The sequence below is a fragment of the Lepisosteus oculatus genome, chromosome 12 (assembly GCF_040954835.1).
Source record: "Lepisosteus oculatus isolate fLepOcu1 chromosome 12, fLepOcu1.hap2, whole genome shotgun sequence".
In the NCBI taxonomy this organism is placed as follows: Eukaryota; Metazoa; Chordata; class Actinopteri; order Semionotiformes; family Lepisosteidae; genus Lepisosteus; species Lepisosteus oculatus.
Genome location: NC_090707.1, coordinates 22,120,746 through 22,145,939, shown reverse-complemented (window position 1 = coordinate 22,145,939; position 25,194 = coordinate 22,120,746). Strand labels below are relative to the sequence as shown.

General features: G+C 36.5%; 2 protein-coding genes across 3 annotated transcripts; one reads left to right on the top strand and one right to left on the bottom strand.

Annotated features, from left to right (window-relative positions):
* Nucleotides 1–573: 573 nt before the first annotated feature.
* On the top strand, nt 574–16,346 carry arpc2 (actin related protein 2/3 complex, subunit 2). The gene is made up of 10 exons (XM_006636636.3): nt 574–812; nt 2,902–2,936; nt 6,567–6,679; nt 9,290–9,335; nt 9,455–9,641; nt 9,896–9,989; nt 10,570–10,696; nt 12,652–12,752; nt 13,704–13,804; nt 15,564–16,346. The coding sequence occupies exons 1-10, from the start codon at nt 739–741 to the stop codon at nt 15,586–15,588; spliced, it is 903 nt and encodes a 300-aa protein (XP_006636699.1). The 5' UTR covers nt 574–738; the 3' UTR covers nt 15,589–16,346.
* Nucleotides 16,347–17,431: 1,085 nt separating this feature from the next.
* On the bottom strand, nt 17,432–24,536 carry LOC102692094 (keratin, type I cytoskeletal 18). 2 transcript variants are annotated; one of them, XM_015359107.2, is made up of 8 exons: nt 23,994–24,536; nt 23,381–23,463; nt 21,993–22,149; nt 21,262–21,426; nt 20,567–20,692; nt 20,126–20,346; nt 18,454–18,482; nt 17,432–17,722 (listed from the first exon to the last, which is right to left on the bottom strand). In XM_015359107.2, exons 1-8 carry the CDS (start codon nt 24,396–24,398, stop codon nt 17,625–17,627), a joined length of 1,284 nt encoding a protein of 427 aa, XP_015214593.2. In that variant the 5' UTR covers nt 24,399–24,536; the 3' UTR covers nt 17,432–17,624. The 2 variants fall into 2 exon arrangements, with proteins under 2 accessions (XP_015214593.2, XP_015214594.2); XM_015359108.2 differs by lacking the exon at nt 18,454–18,482 and having other exon boundaries at nt 23,994–24,535.
* Nucleotides 24,537–25,194: the final 658 nt, after the last annotated feature.

Sequence of the window (25,194 nt, the reverse complement as noted above, 5' to 3'; positions counted from 1 at the left end):
GTCTGCTTGACTCAAGTGATTCATTGAAGCACAGAATAAGCAGTTGTTTCATAGATTCTTAAGGCATATGAATAGAAATCCTCCCATCTTGTGATAACCAAATATTCAGTTTAAAATTACAGTTCTCAGTAAAGCCAGCTCAATACTAGCCAGGTAACGCGCAGACAGTAAAAAGCTATATATGCTGTAGAAGAGTCATATATGTTATGGAAGAGAAATACTTGTTTATAAAAGCCTGTGCAAAAAGCACATATGTGTCCACTGGTTGAAGCAAATGAGCAGAATCTATTACACATTCAACGTCTCCAGTAACTCAAAGGCTTCTTTGTATGGGCCCTCGGTACAGTATGTGATATTTTAAGCTTTTTCGGTTTTGTTTTATCTCAACCTTTAACAGGTATTCATACACAGTACAATAAGTACGAATAGATAACTGGGGTTATACAACAGAATATTTTTATTGCACATACACTTATTTTAATTTAAATTATGTTAATTCGGGGATAAAAACACATTCAGTCATCCTGCTGCAAATTGTTTTACTACAGGCATAGTTCCGGACAACCTCACTGGAGGTCCTTGGAAGACAAGCGGAAGTGCCTGGGCGGAACAGCCTTGCAGGGACAGAGAGAATAAGAAAGATTGCGGAGAAGAAAACGAAAATATTGCAATTTAATTAAAAGCATTTTTTTTAAAGCACGTCTTATATTACGATTTGGGAATTCATTTTCAATCGCCATGATTCTTCTGGAAATCAACAACCGTATTATAGAGGAGACGTTGAGTCTGAAATTCGAGAGTGCGTCCAATGGGTAAGAAAATGTAAATTAAAAATTAATAATAAAATGCGTTGTCTATTAAAGATATACAGTCTGATCGTGCCGTGTTTCTTAAATGAATCTTAAAATACTAGGCTAAACGCAGCGGCCTTGCTGGGAATGTTCGTAAGTAATAACTGGGGTGTGTCTTTTTTATCTTTGTTACAGGACAGGAGTGAAGACTATCGTTTAAGATATAATCTATTTAAAAGTGGTCTAATGTCAAGAAATAATGAGAGTTCACACTCCTGCAGTTTACTTAATGACATTAACTGTCGCTGGTTGCTGTAGTAGTAATAGTCGAGATGCAATAAGTACTTCAACATCCGGCCTAAGTTAGAAAGCGGAAAATAAAGTTTAAGCCTACTGTTGCTCTAACTGATGACTATAAGTAATGAGAGCATTTTACCCTCTTCTGTATATAAATACAAAGACGTATTGTTGTATTCTTCAGGATTTGTAGATTAGGAGAGCTTTGAATCGCAACAGTGACACCTCGTTACAGAGGTAAAGCTGCAGTGACAGCAAAACTGACACCTCATTAAGACGAGACGGGTCTAACACCACCTAACAACACAACACCTGTCTACATATTACTTTACATCTCATAATTATCATTGTCACTCATTGTTTTTTTTTATCGTCGGAATTCGTACAGTTAGTCTCATGATCGCTTTTAACGTATGACTTCCGCATTTAATGAATTGGCAACAGGCGCAGTTTTACATATTTGTGGTCACTTGGGTCGAGCTTTTTTCGAGCTTGGAATTCTTTTTTATTTTATTTTTGTAATTTCTTTCATAAATTATCGTCAAATTTGCCACTTGCTTGGTGGAAGCCCCCTTCTTTGCCTATGCACTTCCGCATTCCGGAGTCCCCTTTCAAGTCTAGGCAGGGGTAGTCAAGCCGGCGAGCAGCACATGCAGTAGCGAATACCAAAGTGCTTCACCTAGAGGAGAGCACCTCTAATCCGCCTTCATCCCCCGCTGAAGGCACGGGGAAATGTAGAGGGGATAGTGATTATCTGCTGCCATACTGAGACTTTGGCTTGAAAATTAAGTGTTCGTGGTATAAAAAAATTAAGATCACCGTAGAAAAACAATGCAGGCCATAAAGTCATATATTTCATGCGTTATCTGGTTTGATTTTTGTTAGTGCATGGTGCACAGCAAAAACCTTATCGTTGCTCAAAATACCGAAGTCTTTTGTAACGGTATAGTGTGTGAAGTGTGTTGCGGATATTTTGTATTTCTGGTATCGCTGAATTTTATTTAGTTGGAAATCTTATGAATGGTGTGTTCCTGGAAACCTTTTGATTATCTTGCAGAGACTTAGTTGCTTTTCTTTCACTGGGAATGCTGTTTAGAACACAAGGTAATGTGTTCCTTGGCAGTCACTGGTTCACTCTTGTGGGGATGGAGAGGAAGTCTACATATCTTCTGTAATGATGCTGTTCAGGTGAAATTCTGTTGCAGCAAGTGTAATTACAAACAATAAACTGCATGTGGAAATAATGCCTTTGAAAAGAAAAATACAATAAATCTGTTTCAAAGAAATAAATGGTTAGTGCTTTAGTTGTAATTTAACTAGATGTAGTTTTTAACATATTTGTTTAGAAATATTTTTAAAAATTGAGTTTCCTGCTTTTTTTGTAACCTTCTTGCACTATGGTAGACTGAGAAATCCAGTTTAGAACAAATTGAACCAACTCAATCTAAGAAGCTAAATAATTCTACTTTCTGATTTTTTTTTTATGGTAGGAGGTAGCTAAAGCATTATTGTTTAATAAAACAACTTAAAAACATTTACAGATGATGACCTGGGAGCATCCCAGGAGAACAGTCTCCATTCTAAAGAAACATGCCAAAATATATGCTAGGGGCCAGAAAAAAAAAATTAAAAGTGACTGTACTGCAATTATCGTGATACTTAAAAGGACAGTTAATACTTCTACCACATTTTTTAAAATGACTCACCCTTGATACGAGCTTTTGAGTTTGCAGTCTATACGTTTCCCTCACACACATTAGCACAGAGTCTCTATTGTTAACGTAACTGATATTATACTTCTGTTTTTTTTCAGGAACAAACCTGAGGCAGTAGAAGTAACATTTGCGGGTAAGTGCAGTTTGGTTCAACATATATAACCTTTGTCTTATGTAGTGAAACTTTTTAAACCTAAAGTACTCTTTGTATTTTATTTTTCCTCTAACAAAAAAAAAAATCCCCATTTCTCATTTGTCCAGTGACACCAAGACACATTATTTATAAACTCTTATAAATGGTGCATGTTGTCCATTAGAAAATGATCCCTTATTTAATGTGGTTCTATGTCTGGAATACGATGTTATTTATTCACATGTAAGAATATAAGAAAGGTTGCACACAAGCAGAAGCCCTGTAGCCTATCTCGCCAGTTTAATAGTTTAGAAGAGAAGTAAATTCTAACATTTTCTCCAGCTGCTTTTTGAAGGAGACTTTTTGAGGCTCGGCCACTTGACTGGAAAGTATCTTCGAGACACCAGCAACTCTTTGTGTAAAGAAGTGTTTCCTCTTCTCCTTTCTAAACAATTATTTTATTTCCCAGTTATGTCTCCCCCTTTTTGTTTGCAGTTGAGTTTGTAGTAGTCCCTCTGGGTATAGCTTATCTTTACCTCTTTTGGTTTATATCAGCTATAACCTCTCAAGCCTCATGCAGCATTGGAAAATGCAGCAATTTTAGTAGAATAAACATTCTGTTCTTTTTGATTTCGCCTACATTGAGTCTTTGAAATAAACATTTTAATAGACGATATTAAAAGCATTTAACTACAAAAAGTTTAAAAGGTTATAAAAAGTGCTTTGCAAGCTGAAATCAGCAGTACAGAAATTATTTTTTATCTCACATGCCAACTACCTGGTCAGAAAAAACAGAATTGAGACACAGGGATTCCAAGACTGAGACCAACTGCTGGTCAGTCATCCCTCCTACATTAATTTGTTGAATTTAAAAAACATTACATTACTTGACTGCACCTATAGTTAAATGTATGAATCACAGATTTTGGTGGTGTGCAGTGTAACACGAGAGCTCCAAGTCTGAAGAATTCTTAAAATCATTATCTCATTGTAAGATTATATATATATAAATATTCTCACAGGTATTGTATGTTTTAACACATTTTCAGAGTAATTTTTGGTCTCAAATGAGCAAAATGTTAAGCAAACCACTTGATAAGAAGGTAGTGTCATAACCTGTAACTTTTTAGAATAATTATGTCCAGCTCCCATTTGACTTAGGATTTTTCAGTCTTTCATTTTTTTTTTAAATAGTTCAGAACCTTTTAGAAACTCTTTATTTAGATTCTAGACTGAGATTCACACCATCTGCAGTTGCAATAAAGCCCAGTCCATCATACTGGATCCCAACCATCCCGGCCACAAACTGTCCTTCCCCCAGCACTCTGGCAAGCAGTACTTCACTATTAAAGCACAGACCACTAGGCTTAAGAACAGCTTCTACTGCAGTACACATCCTCAACAGCTAACTGCAGTGCCTCAGACTCAGTGCATGTCAGCACTATTACTTTTATGCATGGTCTGCCATGTTTTTACAGTACTTCATATTTATTGTTCTGATATTATGTCTTATGTTAGTAATGTACTGTCTACACTGTGTCTGTTCTGAGAGATAAGCACAACTAAGAATTGCTCTACTCTCTACTCTACTTAGATTGAACTGCAAGTAGTTTTTTGTGCTTTGCTAGAGAGGTCTGGTAAGAAGTGGAAAGTTATTTGACTGCTACATCTGGTTTATAAACCAGTGGTTGAATTGTATCTTAGTACACACGTGTTCTATTTGTCTGCTGAGGCTTGAGTGAAACCTGAGTATGGAGGCATACACAGAATTGCTCTCTATATATTTATTACACATTTCATAAATAGTAGACTGCATAATCTTATTTGATGTCCTACATGGTTTTTTTTAAAAAAAGGAGGCTTTGTGTGCATATTTTGTGTACTTCTTCTTTTATGATCTAAAAAGAAGGATATCCTCAGAAATGTATGGACTTTCTGCATGAAGATCCTTTTATTCAAAATGTATTGAATTATATATTGTTCATTTGTGGAGAGACTACTGCAGTGTCGGTCATCATGTATGGAAGGAAGCTGCTGTTGCAGTGCTCATACATGCATACCTGAATGAGCATGAACTTTGGAACTGAAAGAAAGGGTTAGTCCCGTTTACATTTGTTTTAGAAAGACCTGGAGTTTAATTCTGAATGCATGTACATGTTTTGCAAGATTGGGCAACAGCAATATCTTGAACTTTCGAAAGGTAAGAGATTGAAGTGCGTTAAGAAAGAGTTTCTAACCTTCAGTGTTTTAACCCAAAAGACATGCCGTGTAAGGATTCTATCTAGTTTAAAAAATACTCTTTAAAAAAACAAGATTCTTGACTAAAGATATTTAGTTCCTATGACCTGTTAGCCTTTGGAACAGAATTTCTCCTCCCTGAGGTCTGTATGCTGTTTTTTATCCATCTCCAGCCTGCAACAGACATGTTTTTTATCATCTATAAATCAGGGCTTAAACTGGTATTTAAAGGTGATAAACACCTTAATCTCTTTAGGGGCTTAGCTTATAATTAAACAGTGACATACATTGAAGAAAATCTTTGATACAAATATAACCTTCATTATTCATTTATGTTAATATATTCTTGCTCCCTAGTAATGTTTAAAGGGAACAACTGCCTGAACTAGTTAAATTAAAAGGGGGTACTGTTTCATAAATGTATTAGGAACCACTGAATGAACTAGTCAATAAATGGAAATATATATACTAAGGCAATTTTGGAATAGCAGCAGACCCACTTTTGTAAGCTGTGGCAGTTAAAAGAAATTGGTGTCTTAAAGAGACATGATTTATGTCTCTTTCTAAGGCCCTTGTCGTCACTGCTTTTGTTTTAGCTACTCTCCCTTTTTTAATCATCTGAAAGTTTAGATAGTTTGGTAACCATACCAGAATCTATCATATAGCTGAGAAAGATAAATGGACCTGAAGTGGATCCCTTTGGTACACAGCTAGTATAAATTGGCCCATTTAGATGTTATGCCCCTTCAGATTACTGTTTTCTGTAATATGTATGCTTTCCCTTTTAGATAACTCAGTTTCAGTCTATGTGCATATATTACCTGAAATCCCTTTGTTTTTCAAAGGTAACCATTTCTGCAAAGGCTTAGTAAAGGGTTCCTTTGCTCAAAATAGGAAATCAAAATATGTAAATATGACAGTTTTAGAGTTATTAACTGTGCTTTTTCAAAGCCCCTTTTCTAACTTACATACCTTTTGTTTTTTCTGCATACCTCTTAAAATGCATTTATTTGGTAAATATTCTTCATTCCAGTATTTCCATAACTTTTCCAGTGACACAAATAAGAGTGATTGGTATTTAGCAGAGGTGTCCAGCTCCCAGAAGAGCGGGGAGAAGCTCATTGACCCAGTAATGCCAGTAACAAGCTCAGTAAGAGCTGAATTGGAATGAAAAGCTACAGACACACTGGTCATCCAGGGTTTCTGATAAAGATTCGTAGCCCTTTTTAATGCTCTTATATGTGGTAAAATACTTTGAAGATATAAGCCTCCTATAGTGTGCATTTTAAAACTCCAGAAAAGTATGCAGTCACTTTTCTGTATCTTTAAGAGCAGTAGATGAGAGCAGCTGTTCCACTTTTTAAGGAGATGTGTCCATTTTTCTTTCTCTAGATTTTGATGGTGTTCTCTATCACATTTCCAACCCCGGAGGTGATAAAACAAAAGTGATGGTCAGCATTTCCCTGAAGTTCTACAAGGAACTGCAGGAGCATGGCACAGATGAGGTATGCATTTCTGACATCGGCAGGTTAAACTCTTACAGTATATCTGATTGGACAAGCCACTGAGGGCAACACGTCCAAAACAGTGCAGGCAGTTAATGAGTTCTATGACCTAGTTTCAGTCTGAGCCTGGTCTGAGCTTGGGTTATGTCACTAGCCGACTGCGACTGATATTCCCCAAGTGGTTTTTCCCATGTGGCAGAATGCCACCAGGGTGGTATTAGATCTCCAAAGAAGGCTTGGTTTTCTTTTTAAAACAGACTTGCCCCGGTGCTATAGATATGCATCAACGGTCCTTTCTCTTGACACTGACTCTCCTGTTGGGCACTGTGGAGCTCGTAGTATATCAAATGGCAAGTGGATTGGGTGGTAGGTATGGTGTTATTTTCCTAGCTGAATGGGGGTAGCTTGATGGGTATAAAATAAAAATATATAGCTGGCAATTCCAAATTTAAAATAACAACAGAAATTAACAGATCTGTCCATTTGTTTTTGTTTCACTATGAGCATCTTCTTTTTACCTTTGCATTTCAGGCAGATTACTGATTGAATAATTTGTCAAAAAAGAATTTATCACAGCTCTTAGTACTGTTTATTGTTTTATCTTATTCCATAAAAATTTTCTCAGAAAACCCACCTGTTTTATTGTCAATTTTTTACATCAGATTTAATTAAATATGAGTTGTCTACTGCCTATTTGTACTGGGAAGTACACGTTCATTCTGTATTTGCTTTATAAGCAAACATACACTGCTCAGTTTGGTAGGAAACGGATCATAGTTTCATTTTATAAAGTTAGTATACATAACTTGCTTAGCATTATCTCAATATAAAGAATTTGCTGACATTCATTACTTTGTAGGGAAATTGGTAATTGATTTCTCACTTAATTTAATATTTGTAAATAACAGTGTTCAGTGGCAGCACTTTTTTGTGATTCATATCCAGAATTACAAATTGTTGGTTACATTTAATTCGAGGCCTCGTGCTACAGTATATGCTTCATTTTTTTCTACTTGTTTTAGCAAAAGAGCCTTGGTCTGAACCACACTAATTAAAAAAAAACAATCTTTATATAGAGGTCATCAGTACAAGAATAAGGGAGGACAAAGACTGTTTCTAATACTGCTCATTATGGGGAGAGACTGCTGCAGTGTCAGAGTCACCATGTATGGAAGAAAGCAGCTGCTGTGGTTTCTCACTAAAACAGGAAGTTCAGACTGAGTCATTTCTGACAGAGGAAGTCCAGGGCCTCAGTCATAGTTGCTAGCAATGCATTAATGTCTGAAAAAGATTTTAAGGTGGTGTTATCTTCTACTATTGAGGTCTTGGAAAGCACTAGTCTGGTTTAAAGAGCTAAAAATAGATCTACCTATTCAAGATTGCAGTGTTCTGTAGTGCTCTGAAAGTAGTCTTAAACCTTCAATATCTCAAGCAACCTAAAAATTAAACTTTGCATTGATTTAAGTTTTCTTCACTGAAGGTTTAGGGTATGTTTTTGTCCATAGCTGACCCATTTCATTGAAGTGATGTAAATGTGGTATTTTTTCACTACTGTTATTTTAACATGTTATTTTTGACATGTGCTTGCCAAGAGGAAGTGCTTAGAAGTATTGTTGTGGGACCACAGTGAACTGCCTTAGACATCAGATTATTTTATGTTGAATTCACAAACTAAATATTCACATCACCTTACTCTTTGCTGCATGTCACCTCAGTTACATAATTGATTCTGTAAGTAAATTGCATGGAAATTCTATGCAAATGACTAATTCGTGTGTGTGCTGGCTTTTTTCAGAATATAGCTTGTTTCCTGTTCATTTAAACCCATGTGAATTATTCAGCTTCAATGACTGTGTAGGAATATTTTACATTTTTGTTTTAGAATAGTTCTATGAAGCTATTAGAGCTTGTTAAAGAGCTGCTTACAACATCTCAGTGTGCTTATGTTGTAAATTAACCATATCCCTGTTCTTACTTTTGTTTCTGATTCATTTTCTTTGTTCTGGAGATCAATATATTATTTCAGTGGTGTTCTCTCTGAATCAGCAAAGTTTCTGCCTTTGTCTAATATACCAACTGGCCCCTTGGATCACTCTATACTGATTTGACAAAATACAGTTCTTGACCTTAACCATATAGTAATTCCAGTCTTCTGTCTTTATGATCTGTCATAAAGATAATATGTTTTGGCTATATATATCTTATTAGAAAACTCAGTAAGCATTCATAAGATTTGTTTTTAAATGCTAAGCAATTCATTGCATCAGGAATTGTAAACACTTTCTTCCCATAAGATCCTCAAGGAAGAAAGTGCAAAATAAAACTTTCCTTTTGCTTTTTGAGTTGTTAATTGGATTATGATTTTTTTTGTTTGTTGCTAAAATTTTAAAACCTGAGTGTTCTAAACTACTGTGGACTACCATGCATTTAATGGCCATTTAATTGCAGTTCCTGGACAGGATGAAAGGAACTCTGTTTTCAATGGATACTTGGAAGAGTACAGAGTTAAAGCTTTGAGTCAAAACAGAGTTAAAACTAAGAAAACCTTGGGATTGCTAATCTCTCTTATCTCTCTTGTGGAACAAACTGAATTTTCTTTTTCTCCTCCAGCTGCTGAACAGGGTTTACGGAAATTTTCTGGTGTCGCCAGAAGCTGGTAGGTCCTAGCGACTCTAAAATTTTGCATTAGTGGTTTTAACAATTTTAAATCGGCATTTTAATTTTTATTAATTTGGATCAGTGCAAACCAGCGGTTTTCCATCTTCTGTTCTGCAGGCTATAATGTCTCTCTCCTGTTTGACCTGGACAATGTCCCTGCCAGTAAAGACGAGGTGATCCACCAGGCTGGCATGCTGAAGCGGAACTGCTTTGCTTCAGTCTTTGAGAAGTACTTCAAGTTCCAGGAGGAGGGCCGGGAGGGAGAGAAGAGGGCTGTTATCCACTACAGAGATGATGAAACCATGTAGGTGAAAGATCTGAAACATCCTGTTTGTGGCTAGATGTATTTAGTTCAGTACAGTCTTGAGTGAAGTTGTAAGCAAAAACTAAGTAGATGGTCTTCATTGGGAAAAATAATTGTATTTCTTCATGCAGAAATTGTATTTTGAGGGAGCAGTTTTGATTGAGTGGCTTCATGCTGCAAACATGCAAGATTAAATAACTTGTCTGATTTCTCTTGAATCATAATTGAACCTTTCTTTCTATACATCTCACCAGGTATCTTGAAGCAAAGAAGGACAGGGTGACAGTGGTTTTCAGCACAGTTTTCAAGGATGATGATGATGTTGTGATTGGCAAGGTGTTCATGCAGGTAACCTAATGTTTCATTTAACTAGGAATGTACCTTTTGCACGTGATTTTCACCATACAGTTAAAGTTCCTTGTGTTACCTTCAGTTTCTTTTTTTAAATGGTCATCATATTATAATGCATCTTGTCTTAATTAATTTTCAAAAGTCAGACATACTCCATGGATAAAAATGAACCAGAACCATATTTTAAATTTAAAGTTCAAAGCATTTGCCTTTTTAATGTATGCATGTCATTGTTGTATTCCTGAAACTTCAGGCTTTTTAATATATGCCAAAAAATGACTCCTGCTTTGGGACAGTTTCTACAAAATCTCAAAGATATTTTTGGCTAGTGAAATTGATATGCGTACTTCTGTACAGATCCCTTTAAAAGCCTTTATGGAAATTCACAGATTTGTATATGAGAACAAATCTCAAGCAGACTGGCCAAGAATCAGTAGCTTAAAAGTGCCAGAAATTTCAACCATATTCAGGAAAGACTCCAATGCCCATGTCTTTTGATTTCTGGGCTATTTCTGTCCATTTTGGAAGTTTTATGTTGCTGAATACTTTCCACTTTAATTTCTTCATATGGGAATAGGAGTTTAAGGAAGGAAGGCGTGCCAGTCACACAGCTCCTCAAGTCCTGTTTAGTCACAGAGAACCTCCTCTTGAGCTGAAGGACACTGATGCCGCTGTCGGAGATAACATTGGGTACATTACCTTTGGTAAGGAGTTTGCACATCTTTATGTTAGTGCTTAAGATGTAATAGGTCTGCCATGTTGCAGGTTACCGAATACTATGTAAGAACCTCTGCTTTAACTCTTTAAATAATGTTTTTGCCAAGTATGTTTCCAAATGGTGAATAAATGAAATTTCCAGATCCACAGAAGTTGTTTGCAACTTTTAAAACTGTCATATTTCCATTTTTTAATGATCTGTAATTCTGTTGTGATTTTAAAAGCTGGATCGGTATGTGCATATAATTACACCTTTGCTGTGCATACTCGGTATTTCTTAAGACAATGTGTAAGCGTAAATTAACAATGAATCTAGCATGTATAACAGGTTAGTTGAGTGTAACGGAGAAGCAGAATACTAAAATTAAAAAGAAACAGAAGGTATTTGAAATTCCTCTTTCATTTTCAGTTTAAAGCTTTTTTAAGGTGTAGCTAACTCATAGCAAAACATTTATAAATCCTAAAGAATGCAGAAATGCAACAGTTAATTGAAGTCCTGGTCACTTAGTGTTTTTCAGTCTATTTTACCTTTAATCACAGTGCGTGGCTAATATAAGGTCACTTTATAAGCCATATATATTTTTTTGCATTAGGAGTTCGTCTTTCCCCCATACCCCAGCTTGCTCTCCATGAGACACACAGACAGGAAGAGAAGCTTGGGGTCAGAGTGCAGGGTCAGCCGTTGTACAGCGCCTCTGGACCAGTTGGGGTTAAGGGCCTTTCTCAGGAGCCCTTAACCCCAGGCTCTGCAGGCCGTGGGATTTGAACCAGCAACCTTCTGGCCACAGGCGCAGATCCTTAGCCACAGAGCCACTGCTCCGTAGAAGCGTATATGTAGAATTAAATCATAATAATGCATAAGGAATAAGTAAAGGATTATTCCATGTTGAAAAGAGAAGAAAGGAAACAGTGTTATGTTTTTTTCTTCTCTTTTCAACATGGAATAAACGTTTACTTGTTCCTTTGCAGTCTATGCACGATCACGCAACTACCTACTTGAACTAATAAAGCATATGACTACTTTTTGTTATGTAAAATAATTAAGAAATTAATAAAGAGCAAACATAAAAAAATGCCTTATTCAATTGTGCTGCAGAGGTTATATTCTGTTTGTATGTAATGGGGTGGACTGGCAGTGTTCATTGTAAAGATTTTTCTTGTCATCATCAATTTATTTGTCTAGCTGGATGGTGTGATATTTCTAATGTACATGCATGCTGACACCTTCCATTGTGAATAGTGTTCTGAATTATGAATGGAGCCATGCTCTGTTCGTTTCAGGTTATCTTATCCTCCCTGTACTCTGAAAAATATTTCAGAGGGAACATGTAACATTATACCCAGCTGTTCCTTAGCATTCATGCCACCATTTAATCTCCCTGCTGTTCAGCTTTGCTATGGAACAGAATTGTTTGTGTTGACAATACAAAAAGCTTTCTCTTCATTTTGAAATGTTTGCACTGCTACAAGACAAAATATTGCCACTCCCAGATGTGTAGCTTGGAGTAGAAACAGCTGTTACACTGATCTTTGTACTGTATTTAAAATTTTGCACAGAACACAGTCAAATCTGAATCAGTATGCTAAAAGACTAACAGAAAGATTCAATGTGGAAACTCTTTAGGCCACCTGCTATGGTGATTGTTATAGTCTAGCCTAAATTTTCATCCTTTGGATTTATATTATCCCTGCATGTATACAGCACATATTAGTTCAGGTGGGTAGCTGCATCAGCATGTGTAGGCTGCAAAGGAACAAGTAATAGGTTTAGAGAACACAAGGTTTCGGCCGTGGAGCCTTCTTCAGGTGTGAGCACATATTGCTTCTTTTGTTGTTGCCTCCAACACACAAATGGTTGGAAAAGCTGTTTTCTTTGGTAATATTATATTTTAAACTTTTAAGTTTTGCTTGGCAATTAATTTGTAAAACTTTCACCTTTCAGTCCTCTTCCCTCGGCACACCAATGCAAATGCAAGAGACAACACCATCAACCTCATTCACACCTTTAGGGACTACCTGCACTACCACATAAAGTGCTCCAAGGTAAAAAAAAATCCCCTAATCCCTTTAAGAAGTATTTGAAAATACTGTGTCATCATGAATAAACGTTTGCTCATTTTTAACTGTCTAGTTTCCTGATCCTGGGGTTTCAGAATTACCCCTTTTTCAGAAAAGGTGCCGAGTCAATCTCTTGTGATCGCTTGTGCTACCCGGCATTGATAATTTCACTTTATTGTACAAGCTAATGTGTGTGTATTACTTACTAAGCCCTAGAATGGTCACTGATGTGTTATTGTTTAATATTCTTGAAAGTAACAAGGGTTTTTTGAAGCAGGATTAGGAGGGAAAAAACAGCATTAAACGTGTAACGTTTGTGCTGCCATACATATCTGGAGTTAGGGTGATCCCTTAATTGGTATCAAAAGTACTTTATGAATTTCTTTAAAGAGTTATAAGAGGAGTAATTTATTGCTAATTCTGTCTTTTAGAGCCTCAATTTTGTAAAACAAGGCTTGTTTCAAAGTGATATTCATCTTGGCATGCTAAAAGCTCTCAATATAAGTTATTTTTAATATACTGTATAGTTATATATAAAACTGCAAGCCCAATATACCTATACATATTTCTTTAAAAGTACAGAATACTGATTACTGTACTGCCTATGGATCAGTTGTGATAAAACTATAATATTTAGCACTAGAAGATTAAAAGTACAAATAACCTTAACAGAACTGTCGTGCATGTTTTTTTATGCGTATGTGTGCTCTACTGCACATCCAGAAAGAGTTTTAGTAAACTTAATTTTCTCTTTTGGAGGATCCATTCATGAAACCTTAAAATACCTGTAATTACGAGGTTTAATTTGTTTTTAAAACCGAATGATATGAATGACATTTATACCGAAATTTTGATTTTTTTGCAAATAGTGTCTGCTTTTCCATAAGGAAAGGTCTCTTCCCTTTCCTTTATTAAAACATTGCTTCATTGTTGCAGGCCTACATTCACACACGCATGAGGGCCAAGACTTCAGACTTCCTCAAAGTGCTCAACAGGGCTCGACCTGATGCAGAAAAGAAGGAGATGAAAACCATTTCGTAAGTGTTGTAAGAGTAGAAATGAGTTGAACAAGGAAGTAATTTTTGTCTGGAAAACTTTGTGGGATATGCGGGAAGACAGGCATCAGTGTATAGCAAGCTGAATTTTCATACTACACTGGTCTGTTCTTTTAGTAGAAACTGCTTTGCAAAGTGCCAATTCCAACTCTAGTGTTATACTAACTAAATATTTGCTTTTTATGAAAAGGTGATGTTAACTGCATAGAGCAGTGCAGAATGGTGCCTTTCTTGGGTGTCCCTGCAGTGGCACACCTGTCACGATTTACATCTGTGAAAGTTCTTTAGAAAGTAACTCCCCTGAGTTCCATTTCTAACTTTACCATGCAAATAAGTGGCTTTAAAGAACAAATAAAAGATAACTATGTTCTATGCTCAGTACTGTGAATAAGTATTTTGATTAAGGACTAAGTTCAGAACAGTAATGACATAAAATACAAAGGAAATATTGTTTTTTTTAGCCATTTGTTTTAGCCATTACATTTTTTAACAAATTTACCACCCAACGTATGTGGTACATTTGTGCAGTAATATTTAAAAGAATTAGCCAGTTAAGATTTCACCGTCTGTCTAATCAACTGCTCTGCCTATTGTCTTTCTACAGTATCACCCTGTAATCCAAATGCTTTTAGGAAAATTCCAAACAAATAGTGCATTTCAAGCTTTTACAAAAGTCCTGAATTAGGGAAGAAATATACACCAGTAGACATTTTTGCCATGCTAACAGTAACAAAGTACGATCATTGAATTTTAGTACATTGAAATCTATTGGAAACCCACAATTGACTGGATACTTTATTGTAGTAAAATGCAGCTAAATTTTCACTATATCATTTGCAATGCAAGTAAACTTTTTTTCACATGATTAACAGTGTACTTTTTTATTGATATTAGAATTGGGAGTGGCTTTAGCATGTGGGCTGTAAAGGAGCAAAATATGGTTAATTCCATATGGAAAAGTGAAAAGCAGAAAAAAGTGTTTGAACTGTGTAGTTTCTCCAAATAGAACTTTGCACACAAAGAAACCATAGTGTTATTTTGCCTTTTTACTTCTCAGCACTTGACCAATTAACAAATTGTACTTCACCAATCTGGCTTTTACAGTTTTGTTTCAAGTAGTATTAGTATAGTACTCATTCATTTTATTTTGTTTTCTGTAGTTCAAAATGGGTTCTTATGTTTCTGGAAGATCAAAGAACTCCGCTGTTTTGAAAATGTATTCAGTCTTGTCCTTCTCTGTTAATATTTACAAAAGGAAGTTCTGCATTAGTCATTATTAAGGCATTGCAAAGAGAACTGCTGGATTGACACTGTTAGCATATCCAGATCCTTGTTAATACCTGAAGATAACCTGTTTCACATCCTGTTTTAACCGATCTAACATTCTGTAGTCCTGTTGGCACTGTTGCAAACGACATCATTTTTTTTTCTGGGAAGGATGGATTGGTTGTATTTTTTTCAGTTTTGTGAGACATTTCATTTTGAACTCATTAGGATTTCATATTGTTTCTTAAAAGAGTACAGATTCTGTCTATTCTTGTGGTTTAATCTGAAATCTTAAATCTAAAGACTTAGTTTTACAACAACTAGAAATGCAAGTTGTTGGACAAGAACAACTACTAAAGAACTTTCTGTTGCTCCTATTTGGAGCTGGAACATGCATTCTATTCAATTAAAGTATGTCTCTGCCCTTTATTGTAAGCGTATTTCTAAAAGTTTAACTGTGGCTTTGTGTTTCCAGGGGCAAGACTTTTGCTGCTCGTTAAGAAGAGAACACAACCACCTCGGCCTGTTGTGTCTTCAGCATCAGTACTATACTTCCTTATCTGGATAAAAAGCCTTCTTTTTGGCCAGCACATTCCATTTTGTAGAAGCTGGAAATTTGCAAACAAAAAAAGAGGGTAAATGCATACCTTGCTTTGCATAATTATAAAGAAAAAAAATATTTTATTTCATTGGACATTTGGTATTTTGCCTTGCAGCCTACATCTGCAGAGAACTAACAGTGTTCGCTACAAAGTGCAGTATCCCCTTCTTTTTCTTTTCATATCTCTGCCTGGAAGAATTGCCTGTACCCATGGGGTTTGCAATCATGGTAAAGAATAAACTCGTATTAAAAAAAATCTTTGTCTGGTGTACACCATTAAATTGAAGAGTGCGATATTTCATATATTTGAGTTGGTAAAAAGAACTGACTTTTAATTTAATTGTTTTACATTATGTATTTGCTTCTGAGATATGTTTTTCTGAAATTATTCCTATCCATAGGAGATTGTGGTACAGTATATTGTTCTTGGGAGATTAATCGTTCAATTTGAAAATCTTGAGAATGAAATTATCAGTACTGTTTTTTAATGTAATTGTCTGCAGTGTGATACAGAAATGTAACAATGTTCCAGCTTGTAATTTTAAACTGTAACAATCTGCGTCATTTTAGATAAATTTTAGGTGAATTATGGTACTATTTTGTTTTTTTGAGGTCCCTATAGGGTTTGCTTGAATTAAAGCTGTTTTCCAGAGAACACTCCTAAATCTCTTTCTCTCTCTTTGGGTTCATAACATAATTTGCTCTTCTGGTTACCAATGCATTTGTTTTGGTATGCCTAGCATATCATGGCTTTCTTTTACTAATTCAATTATGGTTTTAGTCTGAAAAAAGTTATAACATTGACATAGTTATGAAATAGAATTTTACATTTAGAGAGAGGATTTTTAGTTCTTTTGAACTCATTATTATTCTCATCTTATCAAGTTTTTATTTTCTTGTGCCATCCAAATGTATTCATTCCCCTGCAAAGTTTCCACATTTTGTTGCTGTCTCGGCCCTAAACGCTTGAAAGTAGGACTTCATTTTTAGATTTGCACAGTCTCCTCCAAGCTGCGAATGCTAAAATATACTGATAAAAGAAAAAATGAAGCTTTTAAATTGCATACATTTTCAACCCCTTTACTGTGGCAGTCAAATCTGGTTTGATTTAAGAGTAAATTCATCCGTTTCTCTAAATCAGATTGAATTTCAAGGAACGACGAATGTAGCAATGTGACAAACCGAACATAAAGATCAAGATGTTTTCAAACTATGGATGAAGTGGTGGAGAGACACAGCTAAGGAGAAAGTTACTTATATTAGACTGATTAGGGATGCCACTGACTTATTTACAAGGTTCTATGCTTGAGATGGGTGTTATAAACTGGTCCTTACACCACACTAACCTGTATGGGTGAGTGGCAAGACGGAAGCATTTATTGAAAAATGACTAACATTTCATGTGATATATTGCAAATGTGTGACTGAAGGTGTAATGCTCAGTCAAGCCACAAATTGCAGTAAAGGCACAGGACAACACCCTATGGGCAAAATGAAGATGCATTTAATCAGGATTGGACAGCTTGTTTGGATTGATGGGAAAACAGCAGGATCCAGGTAAAGAAAACAAGAAGTACAATGACTTGGAAGCACTGGTAAAGGGATATTCATTAGAAAGGCCAAGAGAGATAGACAAGAATATTGCAATGAAGGCTAAAACAAATACATCTGTCTGAAGAAAATCATATTTGCATAACTGTATGTAAAGACAATGAATTGGAGAAAGAAATAATGGCAGCTGGTTTGGGTCCCATTTTTTTATTGAAGAGAGAGAAAAATCTTGAGACTTTATGAACTGGTATACAAAGGCAAATCATATTTTTTAGCCATCCTCAGTGAAGATAGGGAAAGACTGTTCAAATTACAGAAGAAGCTATGATTCAAATAGAAGTATTAGCAAGGCACGTGCTTTGTATCATCTGCAGCTCTGGCCAGTTAAAGCTCTAATTGCATCTCATTCTGCGACACCACCATGCCATCTACTAGCTCCTGGTTGATCACCACCACCGTCTTAACACTTTCCTTTTTCGGTTCTGAAATAGAAACAAAATTTCAACTGAAAAATCTTTAGTGTACAATACATTAGGACAGGTTGTAGGTAGTAGAATGATTTTTTTTTAGCAAGCTGTGCACTTTTCTTTGGATGACACTTCAGATAGGCAGGAAGTGGGAGAATGTACACTAAGACCGAGAATATTGGTTCCCAAACATTTTAAAACCTTTAAAAGCCAATGGTCAGGTAAAAATGCTCACATTCTACAATGCTATTGTATAAATGAGGAGAGTTTGGTATTTGTACAATTTTTAGTACACTTCACATGCCTTTTCCAGGCATAACAATTCAGAGCCTTGAAGCTGACTGTGAAACAGCTTTGCAAAGGAGTTCATTTGTATAGTTGGTGAGGATATTTAATCTTCACTTTAAAAAGTCAGTGTATCAAATTAATTTATAGAATATTTTGTTATTTTTCAGGTATAAATAATTGATTTACTCAATCTTCACGTTTATTAATGTCTTTTGAGGTATGCTTTTCAACTCTGTATTGGCATCTTTGAAAAGAATTTAACAGTTGGCTTCAGGCAGACAATATGAGGAGGGTAGCAGTGAGGCACACGACTGGAATTCAGGAGCAGAAGAAGGTTATTTCCATATGAAAAGCAGCATTAATGTGTAGAGACACTGGAAGCTTGGTTAAATTGTGGTGCCAACCCCAGCATCTGGGATTCATGGTTTCCTGTGAATTAGCCTTTGTGCATAACTCACCTTCATTCACTGGTTGCTCTAAATCAACTCTGCAGAATAAAAAAAAAGATAAAGGAAAATACAAGAAGACATTTTGTGGATTTGCGAATCATAGCACACTTTGTATTTTTCCAGATGCAACATTTATGAAATATTCTAAGCAGAGTCAAATCTTTTTAATATTTTCTCTTAATTTCCATATTAGGAATACAGAGCGTGCTCTTTATAGTTGGTTAAACATGAAGCTGAATTCAAAACACTTCACTGGAAGGATTATCTCTTAGACAATCTCACAGTTCTTGAAAACTGGATGCAAATAAGAAAAGTCACAGTAATGTTTGGGTACATATTTCGGTCATAGATTTATCAGATTTCCAAACATTTGTTACAGAAAAATAACTTCCTGTTTTAAAACCTCTGCTAGTTTGCCATCAGATAATGTTTTTGCACTATGGTTGTATTAATAGTATTTTTACAAACTGACTCACAAAAGTGTTGAGATTGGAATGAATTCTGGGTTACTAAAACCAAGTCTTCCAAGTGTCCTTCAATATTTAAGTATAGTTTTAAATATGCATTTCTTTAACCTGCTAAGTTAATTGGAAACAAATTCTCATTTACAATGGTGACCTGGAAAGTTACCCACTTAAACTGCAGGGTATTTAACTGAAGCAATCTGAAAGAAGTACTAGAGTAAAACAAGAGTATCATACCAGGTATTTCAACCCACTACCTTCCGAAAATATGGTGTCTGGACAGAGGAATGGTGGATAAGATCACTTGAGAGAAAGCAAGTCAGGAAAACAAATAGGGCACCATGAAACATTATTACTGCCGTAATGATAGAACTCTTCTTGAAGCCCAAATTCAGCATTCCTGTAGCCTCGATAGAATTTAACATTGTGTGTCCAAGTGTCCAAAGGGAATAATATGATATGGAAGAGAGAACTGGTGCATTAATAATATGATCTTATTAAATGAGAAGATATACATAAAACATAACATGGTAATACTGTATATGTGTGCTCTACCAGTAAGTGGTATGTTGCTACACCAACATTAAGTTAAGTAGAACAGAATGTAAGGAATTCAAGAAAATAGATTTACGATGGGTTCCTTGTTGGCTGTATTCCTAAACAGGCAGTTAGAATGACAATTATAAGAAAAAAAGATATGAAAAACAGATTAGAGTTGAAACAACCCCTGACAATTATATTGTTCCCATGACGAAAAACATGTTCTTGGCTTTCTAGGTCAGTGCAGTTATGCATATCAACATGCACCAATAAATTCTCACTCCTCCACTGTGTAGTGGGTATGCTGGGCATAGTGACTGATGCAGACCAGTAATGGATAATGTACTTCCCCTCCTATGTGCAAAGAACTTTGGGATCCTTTGGGATGAAAAGAGCTATACAGTGCATATCTGAAGAATGGTACCTCCTTTAGTCACAGTGTTATGTTACCGTAGCGCAGCATTGGTTTGGACAGAACAGTTCTCCCAACACCACTCATAACAAAAACAAGGTTGTCCAAAGTGGTCTTCAATCTCTGTACTGATCACGTCACGTCTTGCCTGGGCTCCAAAAATGCTACAGGGTGGCAATTCTGCAGTCACAAATGCCTATAATCCTGAAAGAGACTGTGCTTCATGTAAATGAACACCAAAGGTAAAAAATAGAACATGTCTCACCTGCCATCTTCCCCCTCCAGGAGGCGGTGGTAAGTGTCAATCTCAGCCTCCAGCTGCATCTTCATGTTGAGCAGCACAGTGTACTCATTGGCCTGACGCTCCATGTCAGCCCTCACCTGCCCCAGCTCTGCCTCTAGTTGCAAGATGATCTGGTTCAGTCGGTTCATGTCATTGGCATAGCTATTCTCCGTGTCCCGTAGGGTGTCTTCCAGGGAGCGATTCTGCAGGATGAGGGACAGATCATTATCCACAATAAACTGAAGGGGATCCTGAAAAATGTTTTGCAAAAAGAAGTATGTTTCTGCATTGGTCTTCACTCATAAGTAATGCAGCAGCAATTCCTGAAAGACTGACAAAAAAAAATCAGCTGGCAAGAAAGTCACTGGGTTGGATGCAACAGCATTCTTGTCTGAAGAACTATGTAAAACCCAAGGTGCTTACCATGTTGTGGAGACCCTGAAGATCAATCTCCAAGGTTTGTCTCTGCCGACGGAGGTCATTTAATTCAGACTTCCCAGCCTGCAGAGCCTCTGTGTTCTGGTTTACTTCAGCTGACAGGCCATCAAACTATTAAAACAGTTTCACCAAACAATTACATTTGCATTCCTTCTCAATCCTTCTAGTTTCCAAAGTATCTTTTCCTCGAGATAAGATTCTCTAACTTCGTTCTGTGACCTCACATTATCTAATTAGCACTGTAAACATGTCTTCACAGATTAGCTAAGTGAGTAAGCTTGAAGCTTTCATCTTTTTTAATATCTGCTGTACTCTGTCATACTATTAACTCTGAATTATTTAAAAGTGAAATGTTTATGGTACATGTTAAATATTTACTTATACTATAGTTATAAATTGGTTTACTATTTCAAAAACTACTGAACCAGCTATCTGGCTTGAACACTTTAGAAAGAAAAGTGTAATTTTAATTAAAGCATATATGAAAGATTAAATCTGAAAGAACACTAGCCTTAAATTCTGAAAATGAAAAGTCTGTAGAATTAGAATTCTATTTCAGATTTGCAACTCAGTCGGTGGATAAATATTCTTCAGCAACTGCTATAAAGTCAATGAAAGAAAGGTGAACAGAAATATTATTGTCTAAAGCCCAAGAAAGCTCACAGGCACAGAGTCTGTACCTTGCTCTGATACCAGGCTTCAGTGTCCCCCTGGTTCTTCTGAACAGCTTTCTCATACTCTTTGCGAATCTGGTTAATGGTTTCATTGAGGTCTGGTCCTTTGGGAGTGTCCATCTCCACTGAGACACTGGAGTCATTAATCTGGGCTTGAATGGCAGCCACTTCCTGAGAGAAGCGCATAACAACAAGTGAGAATTGGCAAGCACTCGAGGGTATTACTTCCTCAGCAAGAATAACTGTTTATTAAAGGAAAACGTTTTATTATATGCGTTGGATTTTATTTTCTGCAATGCAAAATTAAACAGCATTAGAATCCTGAAGTCCCACCTTTAAGAATGAATAACTACTACTTCTAACCTTTTACCCTGAAACAATTAAATCCCACAGAATAAAACAGTTTATTAATGGGGCTGAAAGAAGGTGTATTGTAACAGTGATAAATTCACGACAAAAGAATGAGGACTTGAATTTAGATTCGGATAGTAAAATCTCCAGCTGTGTCAGCCCTCACCTGCCCAAGCTCTGCATGTTACCTGACCCTAGTGATTTAAATATCTCTGTTTTTGGATTTTAAAATTAAGACCGTATCTTCAGGCAAAATTAAAAAATCAGATGTAATCTGGCAACATAACAGAGTACAAGCCAGTTGGAGTTCTTTAACACGTTGAGTAAAGGTAACAGAAAGAATTCTCAATTTTATATTTTTCTGAATCGTTTCAGACTGACATTACCTCCTCGTGGTTCTTTTTAAGGAAAGCCAGCTCCTCCTTCAGGGATTCGATCTGACTCTCCAACTGCATGCGACCCATGTTGGTGTCATCAATGATCTTACGAAGGCCACTGATGTCTTGCTCCACACCCTGGCGCATGGCCAGCTCTGCTTCCCACCTGCAGAGGGAGCATTTAGTAAATGTAGCAGCAGTGGAAGGGCTGCATTAAACAGTGGTCTGAATATAATGATACAGTCATAAACAAAGTGTCTCAATATCTCAAATTCCTTAGGTTCGTGGGAACACTGGATTGGGTTAAAAGAAAATGTCTGTGTATAATGGGAGGAGCCAGCACCCATATCACCCTGCAGCTCTCAACTGGCTACCCACTGAGGCTAAGCAGGGTTGATCCTGGTCAGTACCTGGATGGGAGTCCTCCTGGGAAGCTATGGTTGCTGCTGGAAGTGGTGTTAGTGGGACCAGTGCGGGGTTCCCACCCTGCAGTCTGTGTGGGTCCTAATGCCCCGGTATAGTGGCATACTGTAGTGGGCACCGTCTTTCAGATGAGACGTTAAACCGAGGTCCTGACTCTCGATGGTCATTAAAGATCTCTGGGCATTTCTCAATAAGAGTAGAGAGTTATCCCAGTGTCCGGTCCAAATTACCCCCCCCCCCGCCTCAGCCTTTACTGTGGCCTCCAAATTGTCCCTATGTATGATTGGCTTTCCTTCCTATAAAGTTAAGGAAACCTTACACCACAGGCTTATGTGAGCATATAAAATTGTGTTATTTAAAGGAGTATTTGGAACTTTTTTTCAGTTTGTATTTTCTTACGTTTTAACCAATTCCTGATATGTAACCCTGCATAAACTTTATGCTTTTAACTGCATGGGTTACTCATATATATATGAGGGTTATCTATACAACAATACCACCAAAAGCAGACACGCTGGCCTGAACAGACATACTGCCCTCTTGTGGGCACAAAACATTTTCAATAAGATCCTGAGACCGATTAGGTCTTTTTATTAGGTATTAGGGATTTTGATTAGGTTAATTATTTTGTAATTACAGTTTGAGCTTACTGGTTTTATTTCTATTTTTAGTTTATTGATTTTATTTTTTTCAGGCATGAATTAAAAGAGAGGAAAACTGTTCCTATCCAGTTATATCCTTGTGAATGGGATTACTGCAATATTTTAAGTCCGGAACACCTTCACTAAATCAAGCAAATACTGCTTGGTTTATATGGCACATTTACAGAAAACAAATTCAGTACATCATTAAACATTTGTGTTTGTAAATTAACATTCACAGAACTCAGATCCTAAATGCATCAGTTTCCCTTAACAAATATATGTATGTATTATATACATTTTAAAGTAATTATTTAATAACCTATGACTCACTTGACTTTAAAGTCGTCAGCAGCCAGCCTGGCGTTGTCAATTTGCAGTATGAGTCTGGCATTCTCCAAAGTCATATCGCTGATCTGCAAAAAAGAAGTCAATGAGTATTTAATTTACAAATGTAGAGAGGTAGTGATGTTAACAACTTTCTTTCCGATACATCAATTTGATTAACAATATTACAGTTAATTTCAGAGCGGACGTTATCAATACGTTATCACCTTCCAGCGTTTTTTATTCCTATTCATCTACTGCCATACTACAATAGTGACCTTATTATAAACCTAATATTTTGCTAACGCTGAAACTCAAATTTATTTTTATAGTTATTGTCTATGTTCTTTGAAGGTCAAAACAATAGCCCCAGGTTCAAAATGCACATCCACAATCCATTATGGATGATGTAGTATTTCAAGAAACAGTTCCTTTTGAAAAGACAGTTAATTCCTCTTCTATACAGAAGTTAGCATTTTATCTGGGTGTGGTTAAAGCCCAACTTCCTTAAAAAAAGAAATTTCTAAGTTTGTTTTCTTTGTAATCACGTCAATTACTGAATCAATACTGACTTTGAAAATGTTCTGATCAAAGAAGAATCGAAGCTATGTGTAACTACCTGTTTCTTGAGATCGGCCAGCGGTTTCTCATAGGCACTCCAGTCTTTTTGGGTGTTCCCCCTCTTCAACATCACGTCTTTGATTTGATCTTCCAGCTTTTGGTTGGCTTCTTCTAGTTTTCGCACCCTGCCCAAGTACCCAGCCAAACGGTCGTTTAGACCTTGCATGGTTTCCTTTTCATTATTGAGGCCAAGAGCGGCAGCCCCGGCGTTAATATCAAAATGGGAGCGCAAGTTATTGGAAAGCACCTTAATGCTGGACACCGAGATTTGAGAACCCAGTCCTCCAGCTCCCCCGAACATGCTGCCGGCGCTGGAGCGAAGGCCTCTTTGTACTGCCGCCTCAGAGCCGCTTAAACTGGAAAAATTCCGGGGGCTGACTGCGGACTTCATGACAAAAGACATACTGAATCATAAATCAAAGTGAAAGAAGTTAAGGTAAAACGTCTGCTGATGCGAAGGTACCTCTGTCGCTCCCACTCTGTCACCTGCACAGGTATGGAGAAGTAAAGGTGCAGGGGCATTGCATTTATACCGTTCTTTACCTCATCATGATGCGTATCTCGTCGGACAACAAAAGGAAGAGGCAAGTCGACGCCCCTAAAGGTTGTGCCCGGTCAGTTTTAGGTAACCATTAAGAAACTCTTTGCCTAAACCAAATTGGTAAATTCAGAAAGCTAATCCAACGAAATTGTGGCTTTGGTTAAGAAAAGAAAATGCATTTTTATATTACAGCAGCTCATATTTACATTTGGAATTATAAACATGTTAGTAGTCGTATAAAAAGTTTCAAGTTTATATTTTTGCATTTTAATTCCCCTAGATTTTTTTTTTGCAACGACTAAAAGAGTACAACGAATACAAGAGTCCCAGTATCGTTCGTTTGTAACATTGCCTATCAAGATCAGATTTTAGAAAATTTGTTAAACTGCAATATACCGTAAGCAAAATAGTCGTTTCTTGTTGTTTGATATTCTGTTTGGTTTAAAACGTAAATGTTAACAGTGGAAATAATTGATATCGATAACAATAATTTATATCTAAGAGGAAACGCAAAGATCTAGCACATCTGATCCGTTGGAGCACTTCAGTAACCAATTGCTCTTAAGGAGTGGTACAGTACATTCTGTAGAACTGGTCAATAGCAAAAGAGAAGGGACGGGTGCGGGCTAATGCGACTGCCACCTGAAGGGCGGAACTT